General features: G+C 41.2%; 1 protein-coding gene across 1 annotated transcript in view; it reads right to left on the reverse strand.

Moving 5' to 3' along the window:
* Positions 1-992: 992 nt before the first annotated feature.
* The window catches only part of antxr1c (ANTXR cell adhesion molecule 1c), a 66,493-nt gene continuing 44,750 nt past the window's right edge, over positions 993-22,735 (reverse strand). Inside the window, exons 12-18 of the mRNA XM_047378183.1 lie at positions 17,770-17,848; positions 13,057-13,152; positions 12,814-12,852; positions 12,620-12,721; positions 12,360-12,527; positions 8,585-8,665; positions 993-2,440 (exon numbers count right to left, since the gene is read on the reverse strand). Coding sequence (XP_047234139.1) covers positions 2,177-2,440; positions 8,585-8,665; positions 12,360-12,527; positions 12,620-12,721; positions 12,814-12,852; positions 13,057-13,152; positions 17,770-17,848 — 829 coding nt within the window. The 3' untranslated portion in view covers positions 993-2,176. The remainder of the gene's footprint in view (positions 2,441-8,584; positions 8,666-12,359; positions 12,528-12,619; positions 12,722-12,813; positions 12,853-13,056; positions 13,153-17,769; positions 17,849-22,735) is intronic.

Genomic DNA, 22,735 nt, shown 5'->3' on the forward strand with positions numbered 1-22,735 from the left:
TAAACAGCGTTAAGCCTTAAATTTGAATATAAAATTACCCATGAGTGATTTAAATGATTACTTTTTGATTTCCTGTAGTGCTGAGTTGTGCTGCACTACTACTACTACTGGGTTGTGCATCAATAGGAACAAAATTTGAGATCCTGTTTTAGCCCCTGTCCACAATAATAAAAATATTTTTGCAAAACAGACTTTGTTCTTCATTTGCACCTACTTTGTTTTATTGCCATTTAGAAAAACATCTGGAGTGTTGCCGGGGCCTAGTTTAAAAATTTATTTATCAGTGGTGCTATTAACATATATTTTTTCCACTTTTTTTAAACCGGATAATCTTTGCTTTTGCCTTGTTTTACCAGTAATGTTGCTGTTCCTCAGTTAAGACAAGGTGGTGTTGCATTAGCAGCTGCCCACTTCCTGTGCTAATGCCCTGAAAATAATATACTTTCGTGTTTCTTGTCATTTTTAACTGGATGCATTTTTATATGGAAGCAGGAAGCTAACTCAGATGTAAATGACATGAAATCTTATTGAAGCTGTTAGTTTGAGCAACATGTTTTACAGTGCAGCAAAGGTGTCATGCAATGCTGACATGCCTAATATTACGTTTAAACAGATAGCTAATGTGTTTTAAAGCTCACACAGTGTCAATGTCAGTGATCGGACATCTTGTCAATTGTTTTGATACTCACCAGCATTACTGTTGGGGAGTAAAATAAATTAGATGCTTTTTGAACTGCCCTGCAGTTGCAATGTGATTGGTGATGATATAACTGAAAACTTAAAATACATAAGACTCTACCAAAGTACAGTATCAGGAATGTGTTGCAAAAAAGAAAAAGGAAAAACTCAAGAAAAGACCTGAATCGGATATCTGGACGCTTGATTACATTACTTTCAGCCTCCAGATGCTAACAAAACAAACACACTCTCTAGTTGTTCAACAGTCAATGTGCGCAGATACCAGAACAAAGAATAGAAACAAATATACAAAATTACATGTTCCCTCTCACTTTACTCCAAAATTCCAACCTCAAACATTTCAATCAACATGACATTTAAACGCCTGAAACACATACCAAAAAACACATATCCTCCCTTTAACCCTATCTCCAATTGTACAACAACTGGACCACAAATCTTTACCACACACTGTTGATCAATAAATCACTGGAATTTGCTGCTTTTAGGTGTACTTAGGTAGCAATTAAGGTGGTAAACTCACGCAACAAAACCTTCTATTTATCAATAGAAAGGGATAATATCACAGTACATTTGTAATTTAAAAAGTACTCTTTGCCTTATATCAATGGCCCAACTGGTTCTGGGTCACTTCGCTCCCTTCTCAAATTCATGCCCCTATTTTGTCACTAATTGATTCCATTTTGTCTGATCCTGTTTTTATTTTATACTCATAAACAAGCTTATACATACTGATGTATTTAAACAGTTTCGTTTAAGGTTATTTTGCTTTAAAAAAAGACTTTAAGCTACCTTCAGTTGTAGATATTTATTCATATTAACTAGATTTATAAAATTTCATTTGCTTTTAGTAAACTGAGTTTTGTACCGTCCATTGCATAGTCATGGCAACAGTCGGGTAAGAGAGGACCAAACCTGCAAATATACGAAATGAAGAAGGGGCAAAATTACCAGCAATCACATAATTCAATATTTGATAAAAATAACAAATTTAAATATCTTTCAATACTCTTCAATAGACATCTTTTTGCTTTGCTTTCCAGCAATAATTCCTCAAGATCTGACAAATGGTGGTATGTGATTTATGTGGGATAGAATGTCAAGTTAAACCACAGTTTAAATACGTTTTGTTGCCCATCGGTTTATGGAGCATCTCACTTTGCTTTGGCATTACACAGTTACAGAAAGCATTCAACTCAAACATGTTCCTTATCTATAGTTAACCGTGTGAGATGCGAGAACAGCTTAAGGTGTGAGGTTGCAGCTTAACTTGAGACTCTAACCCAATACAACAGAAGGAATACATGATGTTTCATTGTCAGCATACAGCTGATCTTTGATATATGGCAGGAGCATATTTGGCAGCAGGAACTCCTAAATAAAACATAACATAAAAGACATGCTCAGAAGGGTAGTAATATCACTGTGGTATCAAAGTGGATAGGGTGGGAGGGTGAAGGATGTTTGTCCATATGATTCAAGGTAGAAGGGTGGGTGGAGGACGGGCTGGTGGAGGACAGGGTGGCCCTGGAGGCGTGCGGGATGGTGGTGGTCCTGGAGGTACCTGGCCTGATGGTGGTGATCTGGTGGAATGGCTGGAAGAGGTTGGAGACGAGGAGTTGGGGCAGGGAATTGGACAGTAGTCTGGTGGAGGTGGTGAGGGCGCATTGATTGGGGCACGGGGTGGGGCCTTGGTTGCTGCCGAGTCATCTTTTACTCTGGTAAAGTTGATGCATCGACCCTGCACAGAAAGAAAGATATGCACATATTTAAAGACAGATCAAGTGGCGAGTGCAGAATCCTTACATGGTTGTTTCCATGCTCAGCAGCTGATGTATGTTAATTCAGTGGAAGACAGGTGTGGTGCCCCCGGACAATGAAGACTGTGAAGACCAAAACAGATGATATACAATTTTTATACCCATCAAACTGCTCCATCACAACAGAATAGTGTCATCCTGTAACAGAAACGTAATCACACCAAGAAGATCCAAACCATGCAAGCACTTTGTCTTGTATACCAGAACACAACCACTGGATACCCTTAAAGTTGTCAAGGCTTGTGTAGCGGAGGACCCCGGAATGCAGATGAGCAGGCAGCATGACGGTAAGTAAAGGTTTAATCTTCAGCTGTAAAAACTGTACTCACAGGTGGAGGCAGAACCAAACAAACAGGCAAACATGAATAAGTAACTGATTGAGGTGATTCAAAATGTTTCTGTGACAAATGAACAGGAGGAGGGTGTATATGAATAGCAAGACACAGGTGAAAAGCAAAACTGATTAACATATTGCAGGTAGGCCAAATGACGCTGATGCTTAACAGAGAATGAAAACAAAGCATGGCAGGAACTAAATACTGCCTGGACATAATCAAACCTAAGACACATAGCAATGACAGAACATAATCCAGAAAGCAATATGAATAGAATAACAATCAGAAGAAACCAAAACATAGTACCACCTGTTGCGCTGGGGCTGCTGCCGTAGTCCAATCAACCAGAAGTAACAAAAATTACGGTGTGAACGTGATAAATGGTAAAACTGAAGTGGTAAAAATGGAGGCACTAAAATCAAGGCAGTAAATGAAAACAGGCAACGTTAAATCTGATAACCTTAATATTTACAACTTTAATATTGACCATGTTATCATTTTAATGACCACCAAATTGACGGATTCTAATTGTAACAGAGGCGAAATGAATCACATGTTGGTTTCTACGGCACTCAGTTTTACCATGTGAAGTATTTCACACCTTCAATTTATTCCAAGTTAATTTTTGTTATGCAGATTAGGGGAATTGACAAATGATGAAAAACAATTTGAATCAATAAAACAGTTTACTGATGTTTCTGAAGTATTTTTAAGATCCCCCAGAGAGCTTTGTTCTTTGAGTGTAAAGCCTTTCCTTTCTCCACATTCAGCCCTAGCTGTTATGTGGTGCTATTTGATAGATGCTCTGGGCATTAAAACAGAACCATGTGGATCATCTGGGAAAGACAAGAGTTAACAAAAAAAACAGAAAGAAAAGAAGAAGTCCGCCCAACTACAAGATGTGAGCTGTGGTTCTGCTTTTTGTCTGGTTTATAGTGTTTAATGCAAAGCAGGTGTGAGAGAGGAATTGGCTGAACAGCATGCACTGAGCCAGCTGGCTAACAAGAGGTGTTAGCCAGCTCAGAAACACTGGGAGTGAATGAGCCTGAGGAAAGGAGGGCACAATGACTAATCATTACATATGACTGACTACTTTTAGTGCATTTCTCACTAAGTGTGGAACAAAATGTTGTTTTTGTAATCTAGATATGGTAGTTGCATGGTTTAGAGACTCCAATATTCCATGAATTTGTATGCACACTTTGTACAAAGGTTTGTAAGGAAGCAATTGCTAATATTACAATTTAGCTTTGGATTTAGCGGAGTAGTAAACATTTCAAAAGCTTGGAAGTAAACAGGCGGATCTAATCTAATACAGTTATCCCTTACGTCCAGATGTCTAAAGAAGTGATTTTTATCAAATTCCTGTCTTGATAGATCATAGATTCTCGAGAATGAGCACCCATTACTCTACCATCTTCACAGTTGGGCATTAAACCACTGTTTATTTCCATGTTCTAACATCTGAGGTAAAATGAACATGAACAGTGTTTATTTTATTTTTTTTACAAATCTTTGATAATTATTAAAATCCCCATTTGCAAAAAGTAAAACCCACTCAGGTATTTGAACTCATTATAGTAAAAGCAGACCTGCGACTCCACTTGCTATATTGTTGTAATCAGAAATGCTCAGACATTCTTCAGTAATAGAACCCATTTACGCAGGTTTCCATTATGAATTATTCCTTAAAAATTGTCCACAACCACATTTTCAGCATGCATGTTTAGAAAGCATTGAAAAGTGAAATAATTTTTATGTGAGAAGACAGACTGACAGTGTAGCCTGAGCCCCACACCTTACTGGCATTGAGCTTGTTACACGTAACACTAAGTGGAGCAAGGGGCGAAGGAAAACCATTTAGGTGTGGGCCGGTTACCGTCGTCAAGGTTAAAACCAAATTTAATGTTTTCTCACACCATTCCTTTTTTTTTTTTTTTCAAAGTACCTTCTCACAGTGTTTTAGGCATACCATATAGTGCAGATGGTTGCCTACATGTGCCAGGGCAGTTTTGCTCTACCAAAAGGATATACACAGGGGTTGGACAATGAAACTGAAACACCTGTCATTTTAGTGTGGGAGGTTTCATGGCTAAATTGGACCAGCCTGGTAGCCAGTCTTCATTGATTGCACATTGCACCAGTAAGAGCAGAGTGTGAAGGTTCAATTACCAGGGTAAGAGCACAGTTTTGCTCAAAATATTGAAATGCACACAACATTATGGGTGACATACCAGAGTTCAAAAGAGGACAAATTGTTGGTGCACGTCTTGCTGGCGCATCTGTGACCAAGACAGCAAGTCTTTATGATGTATCAAGAGCCACGGTATCCAGGGTAATGTCAGCATACCACCAAGAAGGACGAACCACATCCAACAGGATTAACTGTGGATGCAAGAGGAAGCTGTCTGAAAGGGATGTTCGGGTGCTAACCCGGATTGTATCCAAAAAACATAAAACCACGGCTGCCCAAATCACGGCAGAATTAAATGTGCACCTCAACTCTCCTGTTTCCACCAGAACTGTCCGTCAGGAGCTCCACAGGGTCAATATACACGGCTGGGCTGCTATAGCCAAACCTTTGGTCACTCATGCCAATGCCAAATGTCGGTTTCAATGGTGGAAGGAGCGCAAATCTTGGGCTGTGGACAATGTGAAACATGTATTGTTCTCTGATGAGTCCACCTTTACTGTTTTCCCCACATCCGGGAGAGTTACGGTGTGGAGAAGCCCCAAAGAAGCGTACCACCCAGACTGTTGCATGCCCAGAGTGAAGCATGGGGGTGGATCAGTGATGGTTTGGGCTGCCATATCATAGCATTCCCTTGGCCCAATACTTGTGCTAGATGGGCGCGTCAATGCCAAGGACTACCGAACCATTCTTGAGGACCATCTGCATCCAATGGTTCAAACATTGTATCCTGAAGGCGGTGCCGTGTATCAGGATGACAATGCCCCAATACACACAGCAAGACTGGTGAAAGATTGGTTTGATGAATATGAAAGTGCAGTTGAACATCTCCCATGGCCTGCACAGTCACCAGATCAAATATTATTGAGCCACTTTGGGGTGTTTTGCAGGAGCGAGTCAGGAAACCTTTTGCTCCACCAGTATCATGTAGTGACCTGGCCACTATCCTGCAAGAAGAATGGCTTAAAATCCCTCTGACCACTGTGCAGGACTTGTATATGTCGAATATATAAGACGAATTGACGCTGTATTGGCCGCAAAAGGAGGCCCTACACCATACTAATAAATTATTGTGGTCTAAAACCAGGTGTTTCAGTTTCATTGTCCAACCCCTGCATTGCTCAAAAAAATAAAAGGGAACACTCAAATAACACATCCTAGATCTGAATGAATGAAATATTCTCATTGAATACTTTGTTCTGTACAAAATTGAATGTGCTGAAAACAAAATCACACAAAAATCATCAATGGAAATCAAATTTAATAACCAATGGAGGCCTGGATTTGGAGTCATACACAAAATTAGTGGAAAAACACGCTACAGGCTGATCCAACTTTGATGTAATGTCCTTAAAACAAATCAAAATGAGGCTCAGTATTGTGTGTGGCCTCCACGTGTCTGTATGACCTCCCTACAACGCCTGGGCATGCTCCTGATGAGACAACGGTCTCCTGAGGAATCTCCTCCCAGACCTGGACTAAAGCATCCGCCAACTCCTGGACAGTCTGTGGTGCAATGTGACGTTGGTGGATGGAGCGAGACATGATGTCCCAGATGTGCTCAATCGGATTCAGGTCTGGGGAACGGGCGGGTCAGTCCATAGCTTCAATGTCTTCATCTTGCAGGAACTGCTGACACACTCCAGCCACATGAGGTCTAGCATTGTCCTGCATTAGGAGGAACCCAGGGCCAACCGCACCAGTATATGGTCTCAAAAGGGGTCTGAGGATCTCGGTACCTAATGGCAGTCAGGCTACCTCTGGCGAGCACATGGAGGGCCATGCGGCCCTCCAAAGAAATGCCACCCCACACCATTACTGACCCACTGCCAAACCGGTCATGCTGAAAGATGTTGCAGGCAGCAGATCGCTCTCCACGGTGTCTCCAGACGCTGTCACGTCTGTCACATGTGCTCAGTGTGATCCTGTTTTCATCTGTGAAGAGCACAGGGCGCCAGTGGTGAATTTGCCAATCCTGGTGTTCTCTGGCAAATGCCAAGCGTCCTGCACGGTGTTGGGCTGTGAGCACAACCCCCATTTGTGGACGTCGGGCCCTCATACCATCCTCATGGAGTCGGTTTCTAACTATTTGTGCAGACACATGCACATTTGTGGCCTGCTGGAGGTCATTTTGCAGGGCTCTGGCAGTGCTCCTCCTGTTCCTCCCTGCACAAAGGCGGAGGTAGCGGTCCTGCTGCTGGATTGTTGCCCTCCTACGGCCTCCTCCACGTCTCCTGGTGTACTGGCCTGTCTCCTGGTAGCACCTCCAGGCTCCGGACACTACGCTGAAAGACACAGCAAACCTTCTTGCCACAGCTCACATTGATGTGCCATCCCGGATGAGCTACACTACCTGAGCCACTTGTGTGGGTTGTAGAGTCCGTCTCATGCTACCATGAGTGTGAAAGCGCTACCAACATTCAAAAGTGACCAAAACATCAGCCAGAAAGCATAGGTAGTGAGAAGTGGTCTGTGGTCCCCACCTGCAGAACCACTCCTTTATTGAGTGTGTCTTGCTAATCACCAAAGATTTCCCCCTGTTGTCTTTTCCATTTGGACAACAGCATGTAAAATTGATTGTCAATCAGTGTTGCTTCCTAAGTGGACAGTTTGATTTCACAGAAGTTTGATTTACTTGGAGTTATATTGGGTTGTTTAAGTGTTCCCTTTATTTTTTTGAGCAGTATATTAGGACAGCATCTGAATTCCGTGAATAATTTTATTCAATCCAAATTCAATACAGTGTCAAAGTAGCCTGGCCACATTGATGAGGGGAAGCATATAAAACAGCCCAGAGTCCAAAAAGTCCAAAACCTCATGACTGTAGCCTCTGCAGAAATCCCACTTCAGACATTTAATTATACACATACAAGTGCTCAATTCAAGTCCATTCTGACCAGGAGGAAGTTGTGAGACTGTCGTCCAAATCTAAATTTCTGTAAGGTAATGAATTGAAATTTCCTATTAACTTGTCAAAAACCTTCTCTATATATACTGAAACAATTAAACCGCTTTTATTTAAATGTTGCAATAGTCTATTAGATTGACGAGTCTTCTCGTGTTATTTATTGCATACTGATTTTTAATAAACCCAGCCTTGCCATTCCTGTGGTTTGAAATTCTTTTCAGAAGATGTCAGAGAAAGAGTCAGAGTAACAAGATCTGTATGGAGCTTAGAGTCACTCAGTATGGATTCCTCCATGTTTTTTCTTGGTAAAATAATAAAAATCATCAAACACAATTCAACAGGTACATAGGATGCAGCATATGGAACACTGCCCCACGTTTAAGGTGCATTTAAGACAGAAATGACAGTTTTTTAAATTCTTTTGGAGAAATCTTACATAACCTTCCATTTAATCTTCTTAAAAACATGTCAGTTTATATTTTTTGATTGACTCAAAAAAAAGAAGAAAAATGCTGACAAAGAAAAACAAAAGTGATTTATGGTACCTACGTGTTGTTGTCCATTAACAACATAACAGTGATGGACTGAAGTGGAGCTCGTTGCTGAAATATTTTAAATCTGAGAAACTTACATGATCACCAGGCTGGGGTCTCATCAGGGAAACCTGGTCATACCCATGGCGAAACAGAGCCCAGATGGCATCCAGTTTACCCTGAGCAAGAGAAAATAATAGGTTTATTCGCACATCAGTGGACCAAATGCAGGGGTTGGACAATGAAACTGAAACATCTGGTTTTAGACCACAATAATTTATTAGTATGGTGTAGGGCCTCCTTTTGCGGCCAATACAGCATCAATTCGTCTTGGGAATGACACTATTCTTCTTGCAGGATAGTGGCCAGGTCACTACGTGATACTGGTGGAGGAAAACGTTTCCTGACTCGCTCCTCCAAAACACCCCAAAGTGGCTCAATAATATTTAGATCTGGTGACTGTGCAGGCCATGGTAGATGTTCAACTTCACTTTCATGTTCATCAAACCAATCTTTCACCAGTCTTGCTGTGTGTATTGGTGCATTGTCATCCTGATACACGGCACCGCCTTCAGGAAACAATGTTTGAACCATTGGATCATTGGATACAGATGGTCCTCAAGAATGGTTCGGTAGTCCTTGGCACCCATCTAGCACAAGTATTGGGCCAAAGGAATGCCATGATATGGCAGCCCAAACCATCACTGATCCACCCCCATGCTTCACTCTAGGCATGCAACAGTCTGGGTGGTACGCTTCTTTGGGGCTTCTCCACACCATAACTCTCCCGGATGTGGGGAAAACAGTAAAGGTGGACTCATCAGAGAACAATACATGTTTCACATTGTCCACAGCCCAAGATTTGCACTCCTTTCACCATTGAAACCGACGTTTGGCATTGGCATGAGTGACCAAAGGTTTGGCTATAGCAGCCCGGCCGTGTATATTAGCCCTGTTAGCTCCTGACGGACAGTTCTGGTGGAAACAGGAGAGTTGAGGTGCACATTTAATTCTGCCGTGATTTGGGCAGCCGTGGTTTTATGTTTTTTGGATACAATCCGGGTTAGCACCCAAACATCCCTTTCAGACAGCTTCCTCTTGCATCCACAGTTAATCCTGTTGGATGTGGTTGGTCCTTCTTGGTGGTATGCTGACATTACCCTGGATACCGTGGCTCTTGATACATCACAAAGACTTGCTGTCTTGGTCACAGATGCCAGCAAGATGTGCAAGCAAGACGTGCACCAACAATTTCTCCTCTTTTGAACTCTGGTATGTCACCCATAATGTTGTGTGCATTTCAATATTTTGAGCAAAACTGTGCTCTTACCCTGCTAATTGAACCTTCACACTCTGCTCTTACTGGTGCAATGTGCAATCAATGAAGACTGGCTACCAGGCTGGTCCAATTTAGCCACGAAACCTCCCACACTAAAATGACAGGTGTTTCAGTTTCATTGTCCAACCCCTGTAGTTCCCCGTAGAGAATGCAATGGGGATATCACACCACAGCACATTTCCCTGATGGGGGTTAAGCTATAGCAGTCAGCCATTGTTAAACTACTGTATAGGACTATGGAAGATCCAAAGTTTAGGACCTGCACCTTTCTAACTGTGCAGATACCTATCCATACAATTGTTCAACGTAATAGTGATGAAATTACATTCCATCACCAAACTTGTTAACGGTGCCTGAGCTTCGGCCACCTCATGTCCTGGATCTGTTCTGAAACTCTGAGTTTGAATTAAGATAAACTAATGTACTTAGAAATCATTCATAAGTTACATAAATGTATTTTTTTGGAGTGCTTCTGTGCAGAACCATGTGCTCTGCAACCAGATATGAACCACCCCGACAACAAAATATTTTTTGTAATTATTATTTTTTGTGTATGCGTACACAAATGTTAACATTTTAGGAATGTCGTCAAAACTGTAACAATTGCAGGAAATTGGCATGACAATAGGGGTCCAACTTGTTGACTAATTTTTTCATTATTGAGTTTTTTTTAAATAAAGAAGATGATGTGACAAGTATGTTTACTGAAATAATCAACGTAAAAACATTAAAACCTTCTAATGTTTGACAGAACTGCAGGACTGAGGGTTTAGGATTAAATTATTTAATAAGAATATTCTTCATGACCTTTCCCAGTATATATACAGTACAGACCAAAAGTTTGGACACACCTCATTCAAAGAGTTTTCTTTATTTTCGTGACTATGAATATTGTAGCTTCACACCGAAGGCATCAAAACTATGAATTAACACATGTGGAATTATATACTGAACAAAAAGGTGTGAAACAACTGAAAATATGTCTTATATTATAGGTTCTTCAAAGTAGCCACCTTTTGCTTTGATTACTGCTCCGCACATTCTTGGTATTCTACTGATGAGCTTCAAGAGGTAGTCACCTGAAATGGTTTTCACTTCACAGGTGTGCCCTGTCAGGTTTAATAAGTGGGATTTCAAGCCTTATAAACATCAGTTGTGTTGTGCAGGAGGTGGATACAGTACACAGCTGATAGTCCTACTGAATAGACTGTTAGAATTTGCATTATGGTAAGAAAAAAGCAGCTAAGTAAAGAAAAACGAATGGCCATCATTACTTTAAGAAATGAAGGTCAGTCAGTCCGAACAATTGGGAAAACTTTGAAAGTGTCCCCAAGTGCAGTCGCAAAAACCATCAAGCGCTACAAAGAAACTGTCTCACATGAGGACCGCCCCAGGAAAGGAAGACCAAGAATCACCTCTGCTGCGGACGATAAGTTCATCCGAGTCACCAGCCTCAGAAATCGCAGGTTAACAGCAGCTCAGATTAGAAAACAGGTCAATGCCACACAGAGTTCTAGCAGCAGACACATCTCTAGAACAACTGTTAAGAGGAGACTGTGTGAATCAGGCCTTCATGGTAAAATAGCTGCTAGGAAACCACTGCTGAGGACAGGCAACAAGCAGAAGAGACTTGTTTGGGCTAAAGAACACAAGGAATGGACATTAGACCAGTGGAAATCTGTGCTTTGGTCTGATGAGTCCAAGTTAGAGATCTTTAGCTCCAACCACCGTGTCTTTGTGCGACGCAGAAGAGGTGAACGGATGGACTGGACTCTACATGCCTGGTTCCCACCATGAAGCATGGAGGAGGAGGTGTGATGGTGTGGGGGTGCTTTGCTGGTGACACTGTTGGGGATTTATTCAAAATTGAAGGCATACTGAACCAGCATGGCTACCACAGCATCTTGCAGTGGCGTGCTATTCCATCCAGTTTGCGTTTAGTTGGACCATAATTTATTTTTCAACAGGACAATGACCCCAAACACACCTCCAGGCTGTGTAAGGGCTATTTGACCAAGAAGGAGAGTGATGGGGTGCTGCACCAGATGACCTAGCCTCCACAGTCACCGGACCTGAACCCAAATCGAGATGGTTTGGGGTGAGCTGGACTGCAGAGTGAAGGCAAAAGGGCCAACAAGTGCTAAGCATCTCTGGGAACTCCTTCAAAATTGTTGGAAAACTTTGTGGCTACTTTGAAGAACCTAGAATATAAGACATATTTTCAGTTGTTTCACACTTTTTTGTTCAGTATATAATTCCACATGTGTTAATTCATAGTTTTGATGCCTTCAGCGTGAAGCTACTATATTCATAGTCCTGAAAATAAAGAAAACTATTTGAATGAGAAGGTGTGTCCAAATTTTTGGTCTGTACTGTATAGTATTTGCATTGTAAGCAGTATCTATAAGGAGTGTGTATTAGTATGAAAAATGTAATATTTCACTGTGAATGTCTTCACAAACTTAAAATACAAGTATGCACATATTTTTGAAGCTACAATCTGCGGTTCTGTGTGAATCTGTGGCAGTGCTTACCCGGATAGGTGTGTACCACTTTCGGTTTTGAGGCGGCTTCTTGTTCTGAGGTTTCTTGGGTTTGGGCTCATAAGGTTCATACTCCTGTTCTGGCATTTTTACCACCGCGTTTTTTGGCTTCTCCAGCTTAGCCCCCTCCTCGGTGGAGCCCTTACCGCCCCATCGCACCTTAAGGCACCAGGGAATGTAGGAACAATTAGTGAACCTTTTGGTTTTCATCTGAATCATCTGATTGAACTGTGTGAATCTGATCTGATCACCTCCATCCTCTTGATTCCACCAATTCCTCTTCCTCCATAATATGAGGCATCCACAGTGGGCCACTTCTTCTTTGGCAGACCATCGTCATCATCATCAGACTCCTAAAAACACAGGAGTGAGATGACCTTTACTTTCCAACAGTCCCAATCAATATTATGAAGGTGTGCATATGTGTGTAACTGTTTGGACTCACAGGCTCAGGAGGAGGAGGAGGAGGTGGTTCCTTGATCACCTGTGGACAGGTTGGAGACAATGAAGGATCTTCACAACAATGCTCATCAATGCTGCCTGTGTCTGAGTAACTGGTTTTAAGGATTCATCACGTGGTTGTTCCAGCTGAGATAAAACATCCCTGAACTTAAGGTTAAAGGGAGTATAAGTCCTGCTCTTTTCATTAAAAACCTTCCAGCCTCTGATATTAGAAAGTGTTTCTTACCACAGTGCAGCACAGAGGCCAGAACCACCACATAAAGAGGAGGGCCAGCAGGAGGAACAACACCAGCAATGTTATGAGGAGTATGGTGCCATCAAACTGGACAACAGACACAAAACAGAAGCACTTTTACTACCAGCTAACCAGCACACATTTACCTTGTTAAACAACTACTGATCTAAGCTAATCCTTTCATAACCACAAAGTTAGCACCAAAACAATGCTTAGTAGGTAAGCAAAGGGGAAGGAAGGAAAAACTTAGTAACAAAGGATGGAAGAGATGAATAAAGTTAGGAATGAAAGAAGGAAGGAAATAAATTAGGAAAGATGAACAGGATAGATGGATGAATGATTTGGATAAGTGGATTAAAGAAAGGGAAAAAGAAGTCAGTTCCAAAGGCAGAAAAGTATAAAGGACAGAAGGAAGAAAAGAAGGTAGGTGGGAAGGATCAAAAATGAGAGAAAAAATTTATGAATGAAGTTAGGTAGTAGGGAATGAAGGAAGTTATGCAGAAAGGAGGAGAAAAGAAGTTAGTAACAAAGCAAGGAAGGCAGGAAGCATAGGAAGGAAGGTGTTTAGCAAGGATGTAAATAATAAAAAAAGAAAGCAAGAAGTAAGGAAATTACTGAGGAAGAAGGAAAAGAAGGGAGAAAAAGAAATACCAATAAAGGAAGAAAAGGAGAAAAATGTTAAGAGAGGAAAATAGGTAGAAAGTATGTGACTAAGTAAATAAGCAACAAAGAAGGGAATAGATGCATAAATGAAGTAGTTGGGAAATTAAATCAGTAAGAAAATATGTTAGTATAGAAGGTATGCAGGAAGTGAGTAAGCTGTGTATGAAGCAATTACAAAACAAAATGAAAAAGGAATTATTTAGGTAAAGCATGCAAGTAAATTCATTTGACACCTTTCTCAGATTATAAAATGCTTCACTTTAACAGAGAAATTTGGTTGTTTTTTCAGAGGAATTTAGGAGGCTCACAGACTGGAACTCAGGAGGCCTACAGACTGAGATGCTTTCAGTTTCGTCACTGTAGTGTTCCTGTTCTTTTTCTTTCTAACTGTTGTTGATCAAAATCATTTAAGTCTCTTAATACATCCATCTGTTAACATTTCTCTCTTTTTTCTTGGGAGCTGGGGCTCTGTGAACCTACCATGGCTTTCATTACAAACCACAGAGGAGGATCACATGTGATTAAACTTTGCCTTGTCTATCATAGGAGGGGGGTGTAAAGGATTTATCGGAACTCAGCAGTGGGACCGACTGCAGACAGCTCATCACAGGAACCAAATAAGTATTTCTCAGGAACCCCCCTTATCAGCAAGCAGTGAGTCCTTAGAATGACTAAATTACCTGGTTAGAAAACCTGATAGGGTAATTTATTAAGGACCACATCTGCATCTGTGCATATTTCGTCATGCAGTACATGCATTGGGCTAGTTACAAAAAATACAAATATAAAATTACATGTCTAGTTGTTGACTTATGGACTGTCAAGCATATTGCCAGTGGTTAGGCACAGATAGTATCTCTCTTATTGCAAACGTATGCCCAGTTAGGATGTATACATCATGAGCCACACAGCAATTTGCACTCACAGTTTCTTGTCCCAGCTTTGTGGATTGCAGGGGGAAACTTTTAATGGAAATATTTCTTGTTGGTTAGATAGGAGCTGCTGTGTTTCCATATGTTCCACCAAATGCGTTTTGTTTTGGTAAATGGCTTTAAGTGACTGCATATGGAATGTTATCCCTTTCCCACTAACAAACATTTCAACACCAGTAAAAGCCAGACTGCCTCTGACCTGTAGCAGTTACACCTCTGGGATAAAATGATTTATCAGTCAGTGCTTTAACTTTTGAAAGAAAATGCATTCAAGGTCGGGAACTCGCTTTTTTAAACTTTTGTCTCTCCTTTGCTGAGGAGTCCAGAGGGTCTTTATGGATGGATCATTGCTACTACCAACGCTGAGAAGGGGAAGATGGATAAGACAAATGGGTCATTGCGCAAAGCAAAACATCACACTTCTAAAAAAGGATAGAAGGTAGAAAATACATAAACTGTTTTGCAAAAGTATTCATACTGAGCTGTTTCCACATTTTTGCACATTACAACCACAAACTGCAGTATAGTTTATTATGATTTTATGTGATGGAAGAACACAAAGCAGCATGGGACACATGGTTTTTAAAATGTTTTTAGAAATAAAAAGTCCCCTTTACACTGAAACCCCAAAATAGAATCCAATGCAACCAGTTGCTTTCAGAAGACAGCTTTTACCTTCAGTAAATATAGTTCAGCTGTGTTTTATTTAATCTCAGCATAAATAAAGCTGTTCTGTGAAGTTTTCAAAGGTTTGTTGGAAAACATTTATGGAAGAGGGGCAAGAAGAAAGTCATTGTTGAACGAAATTTGAACCTTTTGGCCGCTCTGTTGTCAGGAGCGGTGTGGCAGAGGACTCCAGGGTGCAGATGAGAAGGAAGCAGCGTAGTGTGGTCTGGGGTCTTCTTTTGTCATGTTTTGTGCTTCATAATGCAGCATACATTTTCAATGGGACACAGTTCTGGACTGCTGGCAGTCACAATCTTTTACTACGAAGCCACTCTATTAACTTGCGGAATGTAGCATGGCATTGTCTTGCTGAAATAAGCAGGGGCATCACTAAAAAAGACGTTGCTTGGATGGCAGCATATGTTGCTTTACAACCTGTATGTACCTTTCAGCATTAATGGTACAAGCACAGATGTGCAATTTACCCATACATCACAGATTCTGGCTTTTAAACTTTGCACTGATACAAATCTGGATAGTCCTTTTCCTCTTTGGCCCCGAGGACACAACATCCATGATTTCCAAAAACAATGTGAAATGTGGACTTGTCAAGACCACAGCACACTGTTCCACTGTGCATCAGTCCTTCTCAGATGAGCTTGAGCCCAGAGAAGCTCCGTCATCATTATCATCGCCATTTACACTACTAGCTCCGTCCTCATCATCATCTGCAGCTCAGGCCTCATTATCATCTGCATCTCCAGCTCCATCATCCTCATCTTCACCACCATCAACACACCCAGCTCTGCCATCATCTTCAGCACCACAATCTGCTCATCACATTCCTGATCCAGAGTGGTTCATGGATGTTTCTGTTTTCCACGACGGGATCGTCCTGGTGGACCCACCTCGTGTTCCTGTTCCTGTTCTCCATGATAAGGGCGTCCAGATGGACACACTTCGTGTTCCTGTTCCTGTTCTTCACGACAAGGGCGTTCAGGTGGACCTGCCTTGTGTTCCTGTTCTACATGATGAGGGCATCCAGGTGGGCCCGCCTGGTGTTCTGTTCTTGTTCTACATGACGACACCGCCCAAGTAGACCCGCCTCCTCCACGCTGGCTCCACCATGGGATCAAGTCTCCAGAGCTCCACCATGGGATCAAGTCTCTCCCAGCTCCACCATGGGTCAGTCTTCAGAGCTCCTCCATGGGTTCAAGTATGCAGAGTCGGCTGCAGAGGTTCCTGCTCCTCCGGAGGTGGCGGTTTGTGCTCAGGGAGTGGGATGGTGGGGGGTTGTTAATGAGTTGGCGGAGGTAAATACAGTCTGACAGTGGCTGTCAGCTTCTCTATGTTTTATTATTTATATTTTTTAACAGTAGCTTTTAGTATTTTCATGTTTTTAAATGTTTTATTGTTGTTTTGTAGCACTTTGAGATACTTGTATAATGCAATTTATTGTTATTATTAATATTATTACCTTCAACTGAATGGCTTCGAAATTCATCTTTCTTTAACTGCCACTCTGCTCTCCGACACTCTCTATAGTGACAGTCAGTAGCACATGTAATTTCCTAATTTAAATAGGGCGGTCTGTACTACTTTTGCACCTGTTATCCATTGCTCACACAATCTTAGTGGATCCTTATTTGGAATCTTTGAAGATCAGGCCCTTAGTATTTTTTGTGCAAGGCAGGCATATTGGATTGAGATTGGCATTATCAGAATCCCACTCCCCTCATGATTTACCACTCAGAAGTCTGACTTCTAGTCTGACCATTCTGTTAAATTTTCTAACTTTTGTCATGCAAATTTCAACTTCTAAGTGAGTTTTCAAGGATAAAATGTTTATTTTTTTGTATGTTTTGCTTTCATAACATAACAGACTGAAAAACTCCAAATCTCATAATGTCTGTCAAAGGGTAGGTACTTGGAAAACAAGGTATTCACTGAGGTGGTACTTGTTATAAAACGCTTGATGACCACTGCTTTAGATCAAAACATATTCATGTGTTAGAATGGTCCAGTCCAGGTCCAAACTTATATCCAAATGAGAATCTGCTGCAAGGCTTTTCACTGACTTCGGTTAAATTTTTTTACAGACCATTTCTATTCAATCTGACCTAACCTGAGCCATTTTGCAATAAAGAATAGGCAGAATTCTCGTTCTCCAGATGTACAAAGCTTTTAGAGACCTACCCTTCCAGCTATAAGTTGGTCCAATATGTACTAACTCAGGAGGGCAAAATATTAATGCATGCCACACTTTTCAGATTTTCTTTTCACTTCAAAATTATGCACTACTTTGTTTTGGTCTGTCAGATAAAATCCCAACAAAACACGTTGAATTTCCTGGTTGTAAAGTGGTAAAGTAAAAAAAAATACAACATTTTTCTTAATATTCCAATTGCATAAAAAAGGCTAAGATATTAAATATATTACTTACACATTCTGTGGTGGTGATGTGGACGTTGCTGCCGATGAAGGATAGACCATCATTCATGCTTACTTGGAGATAAATCACTCTAAACAGGACAGAATAAATACACACAAAAAATTAGCTAAGGCAACAGTGTGTGAATATCACACTATTGTCCACAAAAACTGGAACTGCATCAGTTTATTTTAAAAGAATGATGTAATCTGAACTTGAGTTCACTGCAAATAACGTCACCAAGCAGCCCGCTAACTATGAGGTGAGACTGTAATTGTAACCAAAGGGTTTCAACCACAAAACACAAGGGATAATGAGCTAGAGGAGACAGACGTTTAACTCGAGAGCAAATTACAATGACTAACCCTCTCAGTCAAGAAGTTTCTTTTTCTCCAAGTCTCTAGAATGTGTTGCTTGTGTCTTGCTGCAGCTGTTGAAATATCTAACCTTCCACAAGGTCAATTTGTTAAAGGTTGTCCAACAAATGAGCAGCTTGACTCGTATTTACAGGCTCCTTTTCACTCGGAACTGAGCAGGCTTTAATCAAATGAACCAAATACCAAAATGTTTCACTTTGTTTAAGAAACAGAGAAAAAAAACATCAAGTTGGTGGTAACTTGGTGATACTTTTCCCCAGAAATGGGAAACAAGTTTTAGAACTGCCCCTTTACTGGGGCTGTTTGTGGTTGAGTTCCTGGAAATGGGGATGAAAGCAGGGATGCAAAGGGGTCAGGCAAATAAAAAGAAGCCTGTTTGAAAGATAAACCTGTCTTCAATCTGTCTCAATTATGTGTCCGAGTCCATAAAGGAGAATAGGGAGACGGGGTTAAAGGATGACAAGATGACAGATGATCATTTCTGTGATATCAGTGAACATCAAGACATAATACCATCATGTAAGAGCCTGGTTTGTCCACTTCTGCTGGTTAAAGCAAAAGGCCAGTGTGAGGGAGTTAACACTGGAGTTTAGTAGTCTGTTATAGCAAGGAAAAATTCCAAGAGCAGACGAAGCAGCTGGAGAAAATCTAGAAGGATGTGGAGGAAAAAAACACAACAACAAAGTGGTAGGGAGGTAAAATAGACTATGATCACGGACAATTATTGTTTAACAAGGAAGTGAAACAAATAGATTCACACAGCTATCCATAGCAGCCGAACCAGTGCTGTTATTTCATTTACCTCTAATTACTGTGGACAGCTAAACCCAAACCTTAACCCTAACCTCAATTTCACACCTAACCCCCCTAACCAAGGCTTAAAAAATGTCTTCTAAGACTTAACATATAGTACCTGCCACATTCACGGCATCCCGGTTAATGAAGTGTGAAAAACCTTTAATTGGATTATTATTTTATTGCCATTGTTGATTTTCACACCGAAGATTTTTGAAAAATCCAACCTTGTATTTAAGTTAATTTATTCCATGTGGGAGAAAAAAAACTCACATTAAGAAATAGCAGTTTTTCACATGATCACTGGTGCAAAACCACATTTTCCCAACTGGAAAGCACTATGTCATCTCCTATAACATTTCACAAAGAGAAGGGGATCTTTTATTACTGTTCTTTGCACAATGCATGCAAGTAATCCACAGTCATGGATGCTGTCTTCTCTTCAGCTCACCCTAGTTCTAGTTGCAGCTTTCAGTTAAAAACTCCTGATAACCACATTTTAACAATGTTCCCACATCCTGTGGAAGAGGAAAAAGGGTGCCACGGGATCATAGATCCACCACTGTACTTAATAGTGGGCATGAGATGTTTTTCCACATTTTCATCCTTTGACGTTTGTTGCCCAAAAGATGTTCAGGTCTTCCTGCTTACTCCTGAATTTTTGCTAGGATGTTATTGCATGGTTGTACATATTAGAACTTATATGTGACCACCATCAGACTTATTGTGAACAGTTTATGGCTCTGAAGTAACCTGCGAATGCAGAACAAGAAGTGGTGTCACATCAGCAGTAAAAATGGATGCAACACCTGTGTATAAATTCAACGTGTGCGTATAAACTCTGGAGTTGCAATTGGTACTGACAACATTATGACTAGCTCTATCAACAGTCTGACCCAAGCACATGGTTACAGTCAAAGTCTCTGCAGTTTGGAATTACTTCCGTAGAACTGGTTAGCATTTAGAGAGCATCTAATGGTTGTTATGGAGACTTGATGAACCCAAGATGTTAAAGTTTTCAACCAGTGAGTTTTGGCCAATTTTCTTTACTTCCCTTTCAATCCTACTCTCTGTGTAATAAATATGGGTCCTCATGGCTAAAGCAAATTGGACTCTCTGTCCTCTCATAATTCTTCCCCAGGGAAACAGAAAGTTGCTGATTACTAATTAAACTCTAATCAACTTTTAAACGTAAAGTATAAATAACAAAATACTTCTTTGATACATTTTTTTAAAGAGAATGCTAGGGAACCAAAAATAGTGCCACCGGTCACTTTCTTGAACACATTTGTTTCCTAAGATGAAATTGTTCCGCTCTGAACAATTGCATTCAAATTAAAATATGAGTTTTTCAAAATTTCTTCAGTGTGAGTTTTTTCACAAGCTTTACCACAGGTGCCAATAAGAGCAGAGGGCTATGCATATTTCAGCTATAATTATATGATGGTCATCCATGTCATGAAGCTTTTATGGCATTTATTAAGAATGGATTAATAATAAATGTATTAAATCCTCACAAATTAAATATAAAGTAAAGCAGTTTCTTTATGCTGTCTGATAAACACCTATAGCTTTGGTTTCTATAAATGTAAAAAACTAATCCTGAGTTTTTATATTATTATTACTCCCCTCACTGAGATCCTTGCATGCTACAAACACATGTGGCCCCACACATGAAAGACCTGGCTTGCTGCTACATGCCTTTGATCATGCGAACCTAGACAGCTGAAAGTGAATGAAAGGACCGATGGGGGTTGGTGAAAGACTTCATATGTAGCAGAGACCATTAAAAAAGACAGTCAAGAGAAAAAAGAAAGATGAAAGGCCAAGGCTACAAAATCCTCCAAAGAGGTGGTCAGAAGGAACAAAATGTTTACACACACACTGTATTTGTGTTTGTTTACACACTGACTAGGCCAACATATTAGCCCAGATTCTTTAAATCTTTCCTGTCTGCAGCTCAATTTGCATGTGATTTCACACAAATTCAAGTCCAAATGTCAGCTGCAAATGTAATTTATACTAACTGCTGTGGAAGAAAAAAAAAAATGAGGAATTTGTAACAAAATGAAAGATTTAAATATACTTCTACAGGGTCAACATAATATGTGGAGGGTAAGAAACTGGCCTTCTTCCCTCCTGGACCACCTCTGTGTTTATATATCTTTAACACCATCCACTGAAGTGCCCTGAGCACTTTGTTTCCCATAAAGACTTAGGCCAGAGAGGTTTGCGGATAGTTGATGTTGGAACATGGTTGGGGTCTAAATAAGAGCACAGAAATGTGATGTAGGAGCAAATCTGGTCACTGCAGCGGTTCTATTGTACAGTGCCTTGCAAACGTATTCATTCCTGTTGAACATTTTCACATTTTGTCACATTACAGCTATAAACGTCAGTGTATTTTGGGAGATTTTATGTGATAGAACAACAAAAAGAAATACAGAACTGTTAAGTGGAAGGAAAATGATACACCTGCCAGTGTATAGGATTTGTTTCTACCAATGTTGCACACTTACTACAAATTCTGACAATTGTTCAATGCAGATTAGATCAAGCTCAGTCAAACTGGATTAAATGCTTCTCTGAACATAAATGCTCATGTCTTGCCAGAGATTCTTAATCGGATTTAGGCCAGACTTTGACTGGACCATTGGAACATATGACAACCATAGTCCATCATGGTCTTATGCAGCCACAGGCTTTCTTTTTTTTTATTAACCGTGTCCTGTTCAGCAGCGTAGCACTCAGAATTGTTGTCTAAGTGCCAAGAAGAAGCCCAGCAGATTTACTTTCACAAGTGGAGCATTTAATAACACTTTAATGCTCTGCTTGATATTTATAAAAGGAACTTAGTGGTAACTGCAGCTCAATATAGAACATTTGTGTATCTGTTAACACCTGAATCTAAACACCTGTGGGTCTGAGTGTGTGCGTGCTTGTGTATACAAGGTTTCTCCATAAAAATATGCAATAGCAAGTGTGAGGAGCCACAGACCTGCCCCCTTTAACCTGAGATAGACACGGAGGAGATCCAAGCCACAGACATCCAAAAGACCCCAGAGCAGGGGAACCCCAACAGAACCACCACTGGGACTACCACAACCCCCCAGAGAAGAGCAGGGGAGAGTCCCAAGGGAACCACTCAGTAGCCACAGTGCAGAAGCCCCAGGGAGCTGCAGCGATGAACCCACAAGCCCAGCTGGCAGCCGTCTATGCCGGGGCAGATCCAGCCATGGACCCAGAGACCCGAGACCGTGGGACACATCACTCCACCAGCAGAGGCCCGACAGAGCCCAGGGGCACAGACCCTGGCAAGTAGCCATCAGGAGTGATCCGGTATACATCAAAGCACCCAGTCCCGGACACTGAGAACCACAAGTATACCAGTGGGCAGAGACACCAGCCAACGGCAGGGAGTGTGGTGGGGAGGAAATAGGCCCCACATTTGATGGACCCAACGTGGACACACAACAATGGACAATGTACACTCACACTCCCCATACATACTCTATACTCCCAGGTCCAGGTGCCGATACCCCATAGGGGCAACCAGCCCCGGGACCCGAGAGATGGTCCCCTTCCCTCTGGGGTGGACACAGGCAGACCGCCCCAGCACTAACCCAGACTAGTACTAATACCGCCCGAACCTGAGCGACCTCGTCTCGGACCCTGTACCCTCATTCCGACCACAGTCCCCAACGACCCCCATCCCCATCCAGAGAGGGGGCCATGTACAAAAGAGGGGTTTACTTGGTCCAAACAAGCCTGTCAACCAGAGCTGCCACAAGATGAAACAGTCCCAA

Source organism: Girardinichthys multiradiatus, chromosome 10 (assembly GCF_021462225.1).
Source record: "Girardinichthys multiradiatus isolate DD_20200921_A chromosome 10, DD_fGirMul_XY1, whole genome shotgun sequence".
In the NCBI taxonomy this organism is placed as follows: domain Eukaryota; kingdom Metazoa; phylum Chordata; class Actinopteri; order Cyprinodontiformes; family Goodeidae; genus Girardinichthys; species Girardinichthys multiradiatus.